Below are 16,688 nucleotides of genomic sequence, written 5' to 3' on the forward strand. Positions count from 1 at the left end.
ATTTTATGTCTTACTGATAAGATAAGGGCAATAAAAATAAATTCCCACAGAGCATTACTTAGGAAAATTATCGGCGCAATCAGTTCCTAAAGTCACGCGACCAAAAACCCAACCCCGTCCGTCAGAAAAATCCATGGGAGTAGGAAAAATGAAACCGCAATGTTTACAACAACATAAAATGCGTGGTCAATAAATCACCGAACAAAACATATTTTAATAACATCACCGCGGTATCGATTACGAAGCGGAATTGATTGATGTGGAAAAATCATTGCGTAGGCAATGGAAAACTATTTACCTGTTACCAACAAACGAAATACCCTTCTGATATCGATTATTCCAAGAAAATGTTCGGTTAATTTCCAGTGCTTTGGCGACGGCCGTGAGCCACGGACCGATGACTTCGCACACAGCCCCGGCCCTCCTTTTTTACTATCGCTTACTCCATCGTAACATCCCCGCCGTTCACCACCAACACATAATCTAATTCATTGTGTTCACATTTCTAGACCTGGCAACCGAGTGACATGTGCTCCTTGACGGCTTGGAAAAAATAAATAAAGGCCTCGCCGATGACCTTTCGGCTCGTCTAGGTGGATGAGACACGGCGAAATGTACGGATAACACCGGAACACGGCTCTTTATAACAAGTAAGGATTGTTCGATTGCTTCACTCATATGTGCACACTTATTTCTAGCTAATCACGTACCACTCACTCACCTTCTCCAACATTCACGCGACACTGCGACATAAATACGTCGCTGCCATTTTTAATTAGCCACCTTAATTTTTCGGTCGGACTGTAACGTGTCGCACAATATCTGGATGCATTATAATTTATTTCGCGGTGACGCATGTGTAAAAAATTTCAAATTTACGTGACTGAAATTGGTGAGCGTTTTAAAACAATGACATTTAATATTTAGACGCAACTAAACTGCCAGATGGTCAAGCACCGTTTCAATTGTTTATTTCGTATGTGTAATAACATAAACATTATATTATACCTACTATTAGACATTATCCACATCTGTAAAGAACCCCTAAAACGTCTTAACCTTTACCAAAGAGAAAATAATTATGTTACAAAGAAATAGTAATAGAATACGTTCATCATCAACCAACTTTATTAATAATATAAGTTAACAATTTAATTTAGTACCTCGTATTTATTTTCCACCTTTACTTCGTACATTTACACGCCTGTGTTTACCTCTTCAGTTGTAGTCTGTACTAGGTCTGTTGGAACTGTTAGGAAGGTTTCAAGGGCGCCAAATTAATCTGGATAAGTAACTCGATACATTGTTAATTGGTCTCATATCTAGGGAAAGTGGTGGCCTGTCAATTCTTCCAATATCACCTTTTGTAAGGCTGTAGAATAGGTCGAATTTAAGATCTGCGTAAATTTTCAGTCATTGTGATAGAAAAATGTACCTAAATAGTTCTTCTTCCATACATAATTCCAAAATATAACAGCTAGAAAACCCTTATTTAATGGCTTATTTCGAAGGATTTTTAGACCACCACTTTGTTTAGGTTTATATGGAATTTATTTAGATTTTTAATGGGTTTTCTTAAAAGTACACTTAAAGTGTAAAATAGTCATAAACTCATTCAAAATTTATTTTCTTAACATAAACTATACGTTGTTTTGTTTTTGACATCTGATTTCCTTTTGAAGCCTCATAAAGTGCTAGGGGGTGGTCGCACAGTGGGTTCGAAGTTTAAATGGTTAGATTTCTACATGTCTTTATGTAGAACTATTTAATAAAATATTATTAAATTAAATTAATTTATTAAAAGGCTTAATAAATTATCCGTACTTGAAATTTTAGAGAATTGTAACTCTGTTCTATTTATTCATATTTTTTCAATATTAATAAATTTAGTTAATGAATTGATGTACGATGTTTTTTTCCTAATGCAAACAATATCAGAAATGTAATTGTATTGAAATAATGTATTGTATTTTATTTTGAATTTCATTAAGGTCTTTTACACCAAGTACATTATTATTTAGATTAGGGTTTCTTATAGAAAAACTCTTAAATTAGTTTGGCAACAATGTTGAGAAAAGGAACATTTGTTTAGTTGACCTGATTGTTTGAAATAGGATCGTTGTTGGAGACATTCTGTTTCTTAAGGGACTTAAGTCACCCCCTTCCTAGAATCCGAGTTTATAAAAACTCTGGGAATCATTTATTTTGGTAGATTTTACCAGAATTTTTCTAGTGTCAAGATCGAAGTTCTTCTAATTCGTACTTACTTACTATTTGTCTATTATTAAATCATATGTTTAAATCTTCGCTAAGTTTAATCTTTTTATCAAATATTTAAGTTGCCACTTATTTTTCAAAATAGTCTGGGTTATGTATCTGTCTTTGAGGTCCAATTTGTAAGGAAACCCTTCCATCACGTCGTTGAATGGTCCTCGTGGCTTTCTTCTTCCCGAAGAAAGATTATTCATAAATGAATTTCATTAATTAATGGATATTCAGGCATTTTCACGATTTTTCAACACCATTAAATATTTAACAATACACAAGTAAAGGCTTCTTTTTGTTTAAAATTGAGATAAGAACAAAATTATTTGCATTTTTACTACGTTTTTATTCAAAAATAGTTAAAAGCACGTACCTACACTGTTTCATTTAAATTTGTACAAGTAAATACACTATTTACAGGGTGACACAAGAGTTTTGAAGGTGAATTTACTAAGATAAAATAAAGTAAAGGAATTTTTCACGAGGTATACTATGGTAAAAATTGATCGGTTCTAAACATACAATTTATTCAGCATGTATAATAAAGATGAACCTTTCTGAAAATATGCGTCCCAATTTATCAAAGAAGCTTATTTTACAACGAGATCTACTTTGATCCTAAAATGAATTGAATAATTTAATTTGCATCAAAACAAAATAATAAAATATGAAGATTCCCTTACAAAATCATACATGCATAAATGTTGAAAACTTATCTCCTTCCGTCATTCCGAACTACTATTTAATAAAAATGTTTCTTAATTAAATGGGTTTAAAATATTAAATATATGTGCTCTGATTTATTAATTATTAAATAGAAGAATGTTTAAAATACAAAATGACTTCTCTCAAAGAAAAATTCAGCCTGTCACAAAAAATACACCTACATCTACCAACTTTGTATGTGTATAATGAAAATTATTTTTATAAAAAATATATAATTAAATGAAGGATGAAAGTTTATCCTCATTTTTTAAATAAAATGAGAGAGATATTTAATAAAATCATTTATGAATAAATGAATTTTGCTTCTAGTACTTATTAACAATGTATTTTAATTAAAACAGATTTAAAAATCCTATTTTTTATTCAATTATATTTATATAATAATTTCTCTAATAATATGTATTGAATAAAATAAAAGAGACTAATGAGTTATGCAAAAAATAGAGTCAAATTTTGATAACCAGAAAAAATATTTATCAAGGTTTTGACTTATCAAATAGACTACATAATAATTATGAATAAATTATTAATATATTATAATAGGATAATAGTGTTGGATAATTTCAAGTTATGAATTATAAATCTGTTGAGTATAAAAATTCTTATAAACTATAAATAAAATTAAAGTAACATAAAATGAGGAATTTAATCTTAAAACAATCATCATTAATAAAAATGTGAAGAATCTTTTATGAAGTCACACATGACTAAGTGTTACAAATATTATCTCGTTCCATACATGAAAAGATACATATTTTTCAATACAAATAAAATAAACGTTTTCAGACGGCAACATTCCATATTAGCGCATATTTTCTCAAGATTTCTATTAAATGCATAACTTATCTCTATATTACATTTGTACCAAGCCTTATCATGCACTTCTTTTACTCTTACACCGTTCCATTCAAAAAATACTAAAAGCATTTTTATCGAAATCCAGTTCCATTTTCGTCGCCCCATTTCTGGTTCACAATTCGGCAATTTCCTTGCACTTTTGTTTATTCGTATTGACACAAGTATTTTGTGGCCATTTTACTAATTAAACTCCATAATAAATCTCGGTTGGCTTCCAAGTCATTTAACGAAGCCTCCTTTTGAAAATTATGACAATGTATAAAACGACGGTTTGGTTTTAATTAAGCAAAACGCTGATTAAACAATCAATTCGCACCTTCCGCAGCTTCTCACAGTGTCAGTCACAATAACAAAGCGACGGCATGAAGGAACGGAGGAGCAAAGGAAGGAAGGCCGTACTGACCACAGAACGTGGTCGTTTTTACCACCGCGCTTCAGAATCAGGCACGTCAACGCCAGATTAAATGACATTAATTACACAGATATAACTAACGGTATTAACACACACACACACACACATACACACAAAATATAATTTCAAGCCATATCATCAACCATTTCGCCCCCATTTTCCGGAACAAACCACCCTCGAAACACGACGACTATCTCTCCCCCCGGGCTCCCTTTGTGTGAGTGTGTGGGTTGACAAATATTAACCTGTTTATTATAAACTTTTTGAAATTGATTGCAAACCGATTTATCTTTTTGACGTGCTTTATTATCTTACAAGCTCACAGATATTTATCTCTTTTGTGACGAAAGTTTTTCTATTGAAGGTTTTCGTGCTGAAAAATATTTTATTGGGCTTACTTCATTCGAAATCGGTCGGTTTATATACAGAGAAAACACATATTTCTTTGATTTTTGGTGTACAGTTTATGGTAATATAAAAAATAAAACAATTGTTGAGTTGAATTTCTGTGATGATCCAGACAGTCATTAACTCGCCTAAACATTGATCTAATGAGACGATCAATTTCCTCCTGAAAGGTCTCACTATCAAACTCATTTAGATGATTAAAATGCTTAAAACACAGCAAAAGTGAATACTAAACTATGTCCGGATCACTGGATCTATGTATTTTAAACTCACCATCCTATAAATGATGAATTTCTGACTGTTTTTATGTCAAAGTTATTAAAAAAAATCATTCTTATCAAAATTTTAATGAAAAAGAAGCATATCTAAACATTTAATAAAGTTCAAAATCATTAAATACCAATATATACCATTAACTAATGAAATTCGTTTATGAATAATCTTTCTTTACGAGGAAGCTTTGTTACATAGGCAAATTGCTCAGACGGTTCCATTGAAACTAGTCTTAAAATTATTGAGAATTTAAAGTAACAATATATAAAATATAACATAAATGTCTAAAATTGAAAGTGAAACATCATAATCTTTTAAATTATTATTTTCAAATATTTCTAAAACCTATTCAAAAAAATAAAATTTTTGGAGAATTCAAAAATCTATATCATGTCTCTAATTGAAAGTAAAACATCAAAATATGTTTTAAATTATTATTTTTAATTATTTCTAAAAAGTATGCAAAAAAATAAAACTTTTGAAGAATTTAAAAATTTATATTTTAAGATTAATTTAATTTTGATAATAAAAAGAACACATATAAAAAAATTACCAGTCTTTCAATTTTCGAATATTCAACAATTAAAATTATAAATATCTCATCACAGTCACTATAAAGTTATAAATTACTAAATTATCTAAAGTTTAAGGTAATAATATATAAAAAAATAACATAAATTCATTTTCAAAAAATTATTTATTGTTTCAAATTGAAACTAAACATAATATTTTCAATTCTTTCTACAAACTATGTGAAAACAAACATTTTGAAGAATTTGAAAAATATATTTCTTACGATTAATTTAATTTTGATAATTAAAAGAACATATATAAAAAAAAAATATATCAATTTTTCAATTTTCGAATATTCAACAATTAAAATTATAAATATTTAATCATAATTAATATAAAGTTAGAAGTTCCTGAATTATTTATACAATCACAGTCTAAAGTTTTAAATTGCTGAGTTATAGAAATATTAAAGTAAAAAAATATAAAAAAAACAGCAAAAATTTATTCTCAAAAAATTAGCATAAAAATATCAAAATAAAAAATGTAAAATTTGAGATTAATTTATTTTTTATAAAAAAAATAAAAACAATTGTTTAACTATAAATTCTATAGTTATAGAAATAGGTAAATAAATGACTGCAGCCACCAGAAGACAGATTGTTGCAAGTCGATTATGATCTAGAAGACTTTTAAGGCCTAAGTTATTAATTACCTAGACTCAGAACATCAAGTTTAGATTGGGCTCATGCTCATAAAATTTGGCTTTTGCCTCCAATGGTTAAATATTCTTTTTTCGGACGAAAGGAGTGTTGATACGTAGATCGTAAATGATTGTAATAAATCATTTCTTCTGGAAGTTTTGTTTATGATGAAGATATTTAACCACAATGTTTTTTAAATTTAATTATTCTCTATTTGGTAAAACACTTTATGGGGGGTTATTTACAGATATGAACAGAGATATAATGTAATGTAATTATTTTAGTTCCATCAAAATACAACATAAAATGGATTGGAATAACCGAAATCAATAAGTAGATTTGAAATGGAATAGTTCATAGAAAAGATTTACTTTCAGACAGTCAATGGAAATAAAAGTAAATAACTGAATACAGAAGACGTCCATATTTACGTCAAAACATTCACCATTTTGAAAAGATTGATGGAGAATTAAATATCAATTTGCTAATTTTTATTATACAACTGATAATGATGGATGGGTGTCTCATCTGTTACAGTCTATTTTAGAGACAGTTTCGTCTGTAATGTAAGATCCATGAATTAATATACGAAAGGCTGAAAATCCGGAACGTGAAAAATTATGAATGTTTAAATTTAATCCATTAAATTGGTGTTTTATCTGTCGAGAAGTTGAAAGTTGTCTGACAATTTTTCTCCACGCCAAACTAGTAATTGTTGGTCGATGGTAATTTCATTTTACGATTAGACATAAACGGTATATAGACGCATTTTCATGACACATCTTTTATGAATCGCAATAAAAGCAATTGTACGAATCAGTACGAAAAAACCGTGAAAATTAATTAAGACCTCCACGACGGCGAGTAAAAAAATGTATCACAAATAGTCGAAGTGCACTTAATAAAATTAACCTTGTAGAATAAATGCACAGGAATCATTAAATTGTCTTTAAAACATCTGTTGCCAAGTTATTACCGTCGACCTTGGTGGTTCTTTTGATTGCACTGAAATTGATCGGTCGTGCATTTTTAAACATTATTCACTACCAATATTAAGGGTACAATTTTCTCAATTGCAGCCCTCACAACACACAAAAATTGCACGTTCAAGCGTTCGTTAATCGACAACAGTAACATGCTAGATTTAAATTTGTTTGTGGTGCTAATCGAAGTTTGATATTGTCATTAGGTGTGTTATGTCAATGAAAAAATTGGCATTCTTATCGGCGATTCATAATGACGAAAGACTAAACGGTACAGACATGTACCCCACACCTGGGTCGCCTCCCGCTCCGGTGCATGGGGTCAACGTGATGCTGGGAGGGTAAGTATCATTTTTGTTTCATCAATATCCCATTATTAATGTGCATGATTTATTAATCCACGTATAAAACGAACAAATTAACAAATTATCTCCTAGAGCTGTTTATTTTTTTAATATTAACAATAAGGGGAACAAAGGAAGTTGTCGTTGAGTCGAGAAAAATATCACTTTTACTTGGGGTTATTTTTTTAAATCTTCTCAATGGACAATGAAGTAATTCGCCACGTTAATTGTTTAATTAGCAAATGGAAGGCGGTAATTAATTACAACAAACGTGTATTACTTCAGCTTGGTTAATTTCACAGTTAACATTTTACAATTGTTAGTAATCACCACGTTAGTTCGATCATAATTTTTATCCAGATTGATTAATTAGTTGTGTATTTTTCCTAAAGTGTTTTTAATTTAATGTCATAAATTCCGCTTATTTACTAAATTATGCACTAAAAGCTTTTCTATTTAGCTTAATTAAGCTGAGAGTATAAATTTTGATTTAGACGTCAGAGCTGAAAGAATTATCTGTATGTGTTACCGGATATTAATTTTTAACTTATCAACATTGGGTGATTTATTTTTTTATCAAATAATCAAAACATAATAAAGCATAGCGGCACAGTTTTATTTAATGCCCTTCAATCCATTAAATGGGGTTTATAAATATGTAAATAGCTTTTTAAACCACATTTACCCCATATAATTTGTTAATTTCAACTTTTAACTTTTCACTCGGGTTTGAAACTCGAAACACTTGTACATTTAAAAAGTTTTAAACGATGTTTCAGATACATTTTTCACTGTTATGATTTTTTCTTGGGGCATAACATGTGTCTTCATTCACACCACATCAATAACAATAAAACTGCACTGTTGAAATTTTATTTTTATAAATTACAAATTGTTACCTGAAAAAAGTTGAGCCGAAGTCTTTGAAGTACCTGAAAATAAAAAATAATTTTATGTTAATATGAAATCATCAAATATTTGATAATTATTTGATACATATGTGATTCACCAACTGATTCATTAGAGATTTGTAGAGAACTAAAAGAGATATTAATATGGAAATTTCCGGTTTAACCGGAAATGACACTAATGTTGTTTTTTCCAAATGAAATTGTATACATATTATTGGATTTTTGAATTCCAAACAGGAAATGTAATTCTTTCAAAAAAAATTTCTATTTTACTAATAATAACAATAATGTTCAAAAATTCAATTTTCTCATTTTCTCATTTCAAACGCCCAATAACTTTCTTACTATAAAATTTTCACACCTTTTGTCGCAGAATTTTGTTTTGCATAGATTATAGTTGTGACATACTTCAGAGCAAAATGGCTCCATTTAAAATAAAAATGTAGTTGGTATTTTAAAATGGAAAAAAGGAAGTGGTAATACTAGACACTCTGTATACGGTAGTATAGTAAGGATTCTTTGGAGGATTTACTTTTATTATGAACTTTTTAAAATTGCAACTGTTGTTTTTACAATTTAACATTTTAATTAGTCACTGCGTTAAATATTTTTGAAAACATTAAATATCTCAGAAATAAATAATGAAAGGAAACCAATTCAAAATGCGATAGATTCAGAATTTTATTCAGAATTCAAAAATTTTATTGACTAAATGAGTAACGTTTAATTTATCATTAATATTTTGCGTAATATCCTTTTTACTTTATAATTTTTTATCGTATTTGGTTATCAACAGGATCCCATATATGCTCTGTAGGATTGGTATCTGGAGATTGCGTTGGCCAAGGCAAAACATTGATGGTTAGATCTTTCAACCAATCCATCAGTTTTGGATTTGTGTTTAAGATTGTTATTCTATTGAAACACATTATTTAACGTCATTGTTTCTTCAATAAGTGGAATTAAATTGAAGTTTAATATATCCCTGTACATAAATCAGCTCATGTGTCGTTCTATACGAAGAAGGAAGGCTAATTTTATCCCTGTAGTTCAGTAGAAAGCAGTCCAATTCATTATTCTTCTCAAAGTCCTTAAACTGTACTTCCACAAATTCCATTTCTTCTAAGCTGGTTTTAATTTGAGGTAACATTAAGAATTAATTGTTCTCTGACATTCGAATTATCCATTTATCGACTCTTAGAGTTCACTGAATATTTTTCGTAGCTATCTCTGGTTCTCTAATTTTTTATTCTGACACAGGAAAAGACGACTTATTTAGCTGGAAACTTTTAACAATCTCTATTCGATTCTCTCGGTCTTGGTAAGGTTGAGTTATAATATTTCTTACAGCTTATAAAAAACATTGATTATGACCCATTTATCCATGTATCGACTCTTTGAACTTTTTCGAATTCACAGAATATTTTTCGTAGCTACGATTGGTTCTCTAATTTTTTATTCTGACACAGGAAAATACTGACTTATTTAACTGCAAACTCTCGGTCTTGGAAAGGTTGTTATAATTTTTTTTACAGTTTATGATAAACGTTGATTACGATCCATTATTAAATAATTATAATAAGCAAAAAATCTGTGGTAAATAATCGACTGGATCCACACGAATCATTCAAATAATATAAAGTAAAAAGTTACTACAATTTTATATAAAAATCATTAAATTGTGATAATAAATAGAGTACTTGAATAGTGGACACAACAATAAGTAAATTTTTAATAAATTGATATAAATATGGTCATTACTGTATATATGCTTCCACTTGAAAAGACAAAATTGATGTTCAAAATTTCAGATTGACATTTCTTTTAGTTATCTATAAATCTCTATTAATTAACATAGATAACTCGATCATTTGACAATAAAACTTTGTTAGAATTTTAAGAGAAATATTATTAAAACTTGTTTTAAAAATAAGACGATCAAAAGTAATTGCTTCGTGGAAAAATATTAAAAAATTAATGAGCTGATAACAGAGTGAGTCTCAACTCTTTCTCAGAAAAACTTAACTTAAAATGATATTTTCAAGAAGTTAATTAGTTAGCGTTAAAGAAAACATTTCATAGTAAGGATTTCTTCGAGTTTTCACATAAAACATTACATAACAACAATAACAAATAAAATACGTGGTATTTTTTCAGGGCTATGTTGAGCGGCATAATCCTGGTGGTCTTTATAATGTGCTACTGTTGCCACAAAACCAACCGAAAGTCCCAATCCCACCTGCCAACCTATTGGCGCGATCCCGGACTCTCACTGGAAATATACACGGTCGAGTCTGGACAGAACGTAAGTAAATCATCACCCCGCGCAATTAAAAACGCATTAAAACACATTAAGGAAGGTGGCGGGGGCGCAAAAGTTCCGGTGGAACATTTAGAGAAACAGTGATAAGTTCGTGAACATCAAGAAATTCCGCCAACTTTCCTGCGTGAAGTGAAGTTTGCCATCTCGATTCGCACCCGGAGCACCCGGATCGACTTTCAAACCGTCACAATCGGGACGGAATACGCGTTCAAGGGCGTTAATTACGCGCGTCATGTCCGATTAACACGCATTGTGTTTTTAAGAGTTTAGCAACGGTGTCTCAGCAGTTCGTGGCGGCGTCGGCTTCTTAGGATTTACGGTCGCTGACGTGTTTTATAATCTGCAAAGCGTAAACGCTCTCTCAGCCATCATCGATTTTACGCCAATTCCGTCGTATGGGGTCCGCCATAAAAATTGACTAATTACCTATTATACAAGTATCACGTTCTGTTTGTGTAACGCAATTATGATTCCTCCCAAATTACAATGTATAAAATGAAATGTAATTGTCGTTTGTCATTTTTACATTGTGGGGACATTCAATTGTACGAGCCACGTAATTTTCATTTCCATAAAATCACGATTTTACGGTGTGACTGCTGCACGGTCGATCTGTTTACGTCCAAATCAATGTTTTAAGACGTATAAGCAATGTATTTTTGTGACACAAAGCAACTACTTGTCTTACATTCCACGAATTATGTTATTTGCAATAGTTTTCACAACATTCAATTGAAATACTTGACACATGATCACATGATGACAAGTAATTTACTATAATGTGGATAATTTCAATTTTCCATATTAAATAGATTTCAAAATATTTTTAATATATTTTATTGTGACAAGTGTATGTGAATTATTTAGGTGAGAAAAGCTACACCCCACACTTCGCCCAAATAGCTTAACAATTACATAGGAATTTCGGGCACTTTTTGGGCTAATTTCGGTCCAAAAGTAAAAATTCTGGGCTCGAAAAATAACCGATTTTTTGTATTTTTAAAGTGAGGGTGTAGCTTTGCCGTAAATCTAGACCCCGCCCCGAGTTTCATGAGTTGGGGCCATCGAAACAAAAATGTTTACATGCAGGAATTTCGGGCTCTTTATGGGCTTATGAATGGTCACATGAAAAAATATGTTGCTCAAAAAATAATGGTTGTTTTTTAAATTTTTATAATAATTTTCTATGTACTTGCCCATAAAAAGCCCGAAATTTCAGTACTAAGAACACATCGGAATCGATAGAATTAACCGTTTAATGTCAATGAGAAAAGTGCAAGTACATGGAAAACTTAAAATTTAAAAAACACATTATTTTTTGAACTACTTTTTTTTTTCTTTTGACCATTCATGAGCCCATAAAGAGCCTGAAATTCCTGCATGTAAAAATTTTTGATTCGATAGTCTCAGTCGTTGAAACTCGGTGCGAGGTGCATCTTTTCTCTCCTAAATTATTTCAATATTTGCAGCTCCAGTATATTTACTTTACCCTTATTAGATTTGGAGTACTCATAGGAGGATGTCCAGGCTTTCTGACTGGAACATGTACCAAAGCAGTTCTTCCATACACGATTTCTTGATAATGTCTCATAACCATTTAAACTTTCTGGTCTTATATGGCAGTTGTCACCCTTGGAGATCCGGTCTTAGTTTCTACGTAACCCCTTTCATTCCGTCGTGGAATGTCTTGGTGTTTTTACGACTCTTAAACTTCATGAAATGTTTAGCAATTGACAACAAAATGCTTCTTATGTTGACTAAAATTGTGATAAGAATGAAATTGTTTGTATTGTTTGCTGTGTACTAATTTTTTTGACAGAAACACAAAAAGTAGCGTGGCATAGTGGTTGAAAATCACTGTATTATAGTGTTTAAATTAAATTTAAAGTAGTAAATTCTTTATTTGATCTCGCATCTTTTGATATGAAACAACAAAAATTTATAGTATATTTATTTAAGACGTCCCGTTATGTTTTCAGTGGCTGGTCGCCGAAGACTTCACGACGGAAGCCAACCGACCGCCGACCCCCGGTCCGCCGCCCGCTTACGACGTGGTGGTGCCGATAACGAAGGAAGATTTGGATCTGGAACGAACGGACGAGTCGGGACTTCCGACGTACGAGACTGCGGTCCAATTAAGTCACGGTTACGTGTAAAGAAACAGGGTCAAAAGACAATTCGAACACTAACAGACATCACATGTGCATGGGTTAAGGGTAAAAACAATGACCAATAAACAACAAACTGACCTACATGGTGTCAATAACAAGCATGATCAATATTGAGTTAGGCATTAGCCTAGAGTGATTTGTTTTTAAACAAAGTGTTAGTGTAAATATCGGTTTAGTGGAATTTTATAGAAATGTTTGTGTTAGATGTGTGTACGTCATGTGATGTTTTGCAAATTTGATGTGTAAACGGGTGCTATAATAAATCAATTAATTGAATTTATTGTTTGACGCCCCGTACACAATCAAAAATATGCTTGAAGTCGAGTATAAAAGCTGTGATAGTTTTGCACCTATGTAAATGATCACAATAATTAATTTCTGAGTTTTTTTTTCATGAGAACTCACAAAACTAAAGTAAAATTATAAACGTCAATGTTAAGTGCAGGGTGTTTTAGAAGTAATCCAGGTAAAATATACATTTACATTTCAAACGGATATTTAAACTGTCATAAACTGGGTTAGAATAAAATTTACCTCTTTTACTTCGAACATGTCCCCATAAACTGTAGGATTTTAGGAAGCTTAAAACTATAATTAATTAATTCTTGCATTAAAACTAACTAACTAATTATGTATATATGTAGTTATAGTTTGTAAAAAGAGTGATTACTTTTAAATATACGTTATGTTTAATATTATTATTGACACTGTACTGCTGGTTAGGAATTGGAATTGTATAAATACAGAGATGACATTAATCTCTGCTAAATTCTAAATTAATGTTCGACCAATAATGATAATGTTATAGTACGAAAGATTATGTATACATAGATAAATGTAGAAATAAAATATTTCAACAAAAACCGTGAATTATTTAATAATAAAAAAAACTGAATAACACATAACATGGTTTTATAAGTATAAAAATCCCTAAAAAATAAACTAACGTGTGGTCATTGATAACTTATTACTGTACGTGATAACATAAAATTAATCAACAGGAAACTGCGGTAGTCCAGCAATAGTAATGGAAATCATTTACGACTAATTTTGCTCCACGAGGAAAGACTCGAAACTAGACCTCGAAGCAGACGTCCAAGGGTGCCAATCAAGACAGGTATATAGTCCAAATGGTTGTGAGAAATAGGAATAACTGTTGACATCTTTTGGATTTATCATCAGGTTACATATTATTAACTTATTTCTAATGCAACTTCCAGAAAACAGGTTGTTGTTAGTCGATTACGAACTAGAAGACCTTTAGGAGTACCTAGACTATTACTTAAGACACGGAACATTGAGGTTTGAATAGGCATATGGAGGTGGCCACCACTTTCTCGGGATATGAACCCAATTGAGTATGTATAGGATACTTATTCAGATCAATTCGGCACCGTTTAAATCTTCTCATGTGTATTCCAGAGCTACAACAGGCTGCTGTCGAAGAGTGGTACTAAATTGACTTATATTATTATAATTTTTAATCCAGAAAATCTGAGATATTCAAAATGTAGAAAAGTTCTTCAAAGGTGATGACTGCAAATAGGTTCTCACTGACTCCCCAATGGACTGAAGAGAATACCCTTCTCGTAGAAGACAACAACGTCATGCTTCCTAGAAGAACATTAAACTAAAAAGTAAACTTTTCTGTTTCTAACGTTTGAGATATTTTATAAAAGTAAGTAAGTAATCCTAATAAACTGGATGTATATATAAAAACGAAAGTGAATAAAACTTAAATCACTTGATTCACTAACAAAAACTAATAATAATCACATAAAACGTAATTAATCCGTGGGAAAATACTTCAGTATTAAAACACTAAACGTAATGATGGAAGTAAAATAGCAATTAATTAAGTTGAACAACAAAAATCTAAATACGAGCATAAAATTATCCAGAAAAGTTTATTAAAAACCCTTGCATAAATATGGGGCCCCCGTTCACATACAAGCCGGTTTAATTGCGATGCATCATTAAAAGTACTCCTCTTTCATTATTTAGAAATCGGTTATTAAGTAATTACACTAATGAACGAAGTTGAATAATAATCAATTAAAAGTAATGATATCTAGCGGAAAACGAACGGCAAATCGTAACGTATTCAAATTAAAGATCTACTTACGTTTCGATCTCGTGCATGATTTACCACTTACCTGCTTGATAATTTTGACTCGTATATTTTCACATTAATTTCTGGTTTATACTTATCAGTTAGTTACAAATAAACTACCTACTGATAACGTTTTATGATTTGCGAACAAAATCAATAGTGTGTGTTTGCTTTTTTATAGTATAAGCATTGATAACATTATATTATGTTATGTTATGTTATGTTATGTTCCGGAAAAAGTAATCCAAGTTTAGATAATTTTTTGTTACATTATATCTAAAATATTTGTTTTTAGGTTAAAAATGACGAAGGTATTTAGCAATATCTGGTGCAAAATCGTCATGCAGCATGTTTAGGAATGGGCTAAGCATGTAACTGTGATAAATCAATCATTAGAGAAGGCTTCTTGCAATCAATTTCGACCAAAAATTGAACAAATCTACATAAACTAAGTGAGGATACATAATTAGGCGCTTGACAATTGTCGATTCTCTCTTTACAGCAAAAAATAATTTGATTATAACAATTCTGACTGGTCTTTAAAAAGTTAAAAACCCAAGGAACATGGTATGTATAAATGTTACTGAATGGTATTACCTCCTAAGAGGTTAAACAAACGATGCAGCTTCATGAAAAACTTACTCAAAAAATAGCCTCAGAAACTAATCAATAGAAAAGGTGCTTTACTTCTTTTTAATTTTCTTATTAGTGATGAGTGTGTTCAAACTAGTTTGTTAATGGAATAATGTTGAATCACCACAGAAATCAATTTTCCGAATATTATAATGGTACATGAAGTTTGGTGACGACACCAGAAGACCAAGACAGGACAGACATCCTTCAGCAACTCCTAATCAAGATCTAAGTGGTGCCACATCAAAAAATTCATTAAAAAACTGGTTAAAGAAGATCAAAGAAGGAAAAATTTACACCCACATTTTTGTCATCTGTTGAAGCTGAAGCGTAGAATTCGTTCAAGGTGTTTGTTAACAATTTTTTTGACAATCATAAAACCACAAACAATAAAGGCACGATCCAACAATTGTTTCATTCGTACCATTAATCCAATTTCTTAAATAAATGCAATATGTAGTATAAATTGTAAATACTTACACTTGTCGAACATGAAGTCTGAGAGAAAACGGGTCACTCTCAGTTAGTTACAAATAAAAGACTGATAACATTTTATGATTTGCTAATAAAATCAATATTGTGTGTTTGCTTTTTTATGGTATAAGCATTGATAACATTATATTATGTACCGGAAAAAATAATCTAAGTTTTCGCTGTAATTTAATTAAATAATTTTTTATTATATTGTATCTAAAATATTTCTTTCTAGGTTAAAAAGACGAAGGAATTTAGCAATATCTAGTGCAAAATCCTCATGCAGCATGTTTAGGGATGGGCTAGACATGCAACTGTGATGAATCAATCATTAGAGGAGGCTTCTTGCAATCAATTTCAACAAAAAATTGAATAAATCTACATAAATTAAGTGAGGATATATATTTAGGCGTTTGACAATTGTCGATTCTCCCCTCACAGCAAAAAATAATTTGATTATAACAATTCTGGCTGGTCTAGACCATGAGTTGAAGCTGATAAATCTGATAGAATAGTAGATTAAAAAGTCTTAACCCAAGGAAGATGGTATGTATAAGTGTTACTGAATGGTATTACCTCC

General features: G+C 30.7%; 2 protein-coding genes across 11 annotated transcripts in view; one reads left to right on the plus strand and one right to left on the minus strand.

The window, feature by feature from the left end:
* The window catches only part of LOC109608267 (uncharacterized), a 35,872-nt gene extending 22,956 nt beyond the window's left edge, over nt 1-12,916 (plus strand). Inside the window, exons 1-5 of one of the 3 annotated variants that reach the window (XM_020024682.2) lie at nt 398-449; nt 510-650; nt 7,346-7,480; nt 10,552-10,699; nt 12,697-12,916. In XM_020024682.2, coding sequence (XP_019880241.1) covers nt 7,353-7,480; nt 10,552-10,699; nt 12,697-12,873 — 453 coding nt within the window. In that variant the 5' untranslated portion in view covers nt 398-449; nt 510-650; nt 7,346-7,352 and the 3' untranslated portion in view covers nt 12,874-12,916. Of the gene's footprint in view, nt 1-330; nt 651-7,345; nt 7,481-10,551; nt 10,700-12,696 lie in introns of those variants that run through there. The other 2 variants (XM_049962306.1, XM_020024681.2) reach the window with 2 other exon arrangements.
* The window catches only part of LOC109608266 (probable beta-hexosaminidase fdl), a 49,889-nt gene that overhangs the window by 20,086 nt on the left and 13,115 nt on the right, over nt 1-16,688 (minus strand). For 7 of the 8 annotated variants that reach the window (XM_049962294.1, XM_020024680.2, XM_049962298.1 and 4 more), the window contains one exon: nt 8,383-8,415. In XM_049962294.1, coding sequence (XP_049818251.1) covers nt 8,383-8,415 — 33 coding nt within the window. Of the gene's footprint in view, nt 1-1,163; nt 1,222-8,382; nt 8,416-16,688 lie in introns of those variants that run through there. The other variant, XM_049962295.1, reaches the window with a different exon arrangement.

The sequence above is a fragment of the Aethina tumida genome, chromosome 1 (assembly GCF_024364675.1).
Source record: "Aethina tumida isolate Nest 87 chromosome 1, icAetTumi1.1, whole genome shotgun sequence".
Taxonomy (NCBI): domain Eukaryota; kingdom Metazoa; phylum Arthropoda; class Insecta; order Coleoptera; family Nitidulidae; genus Aethina; species Aethina tumida.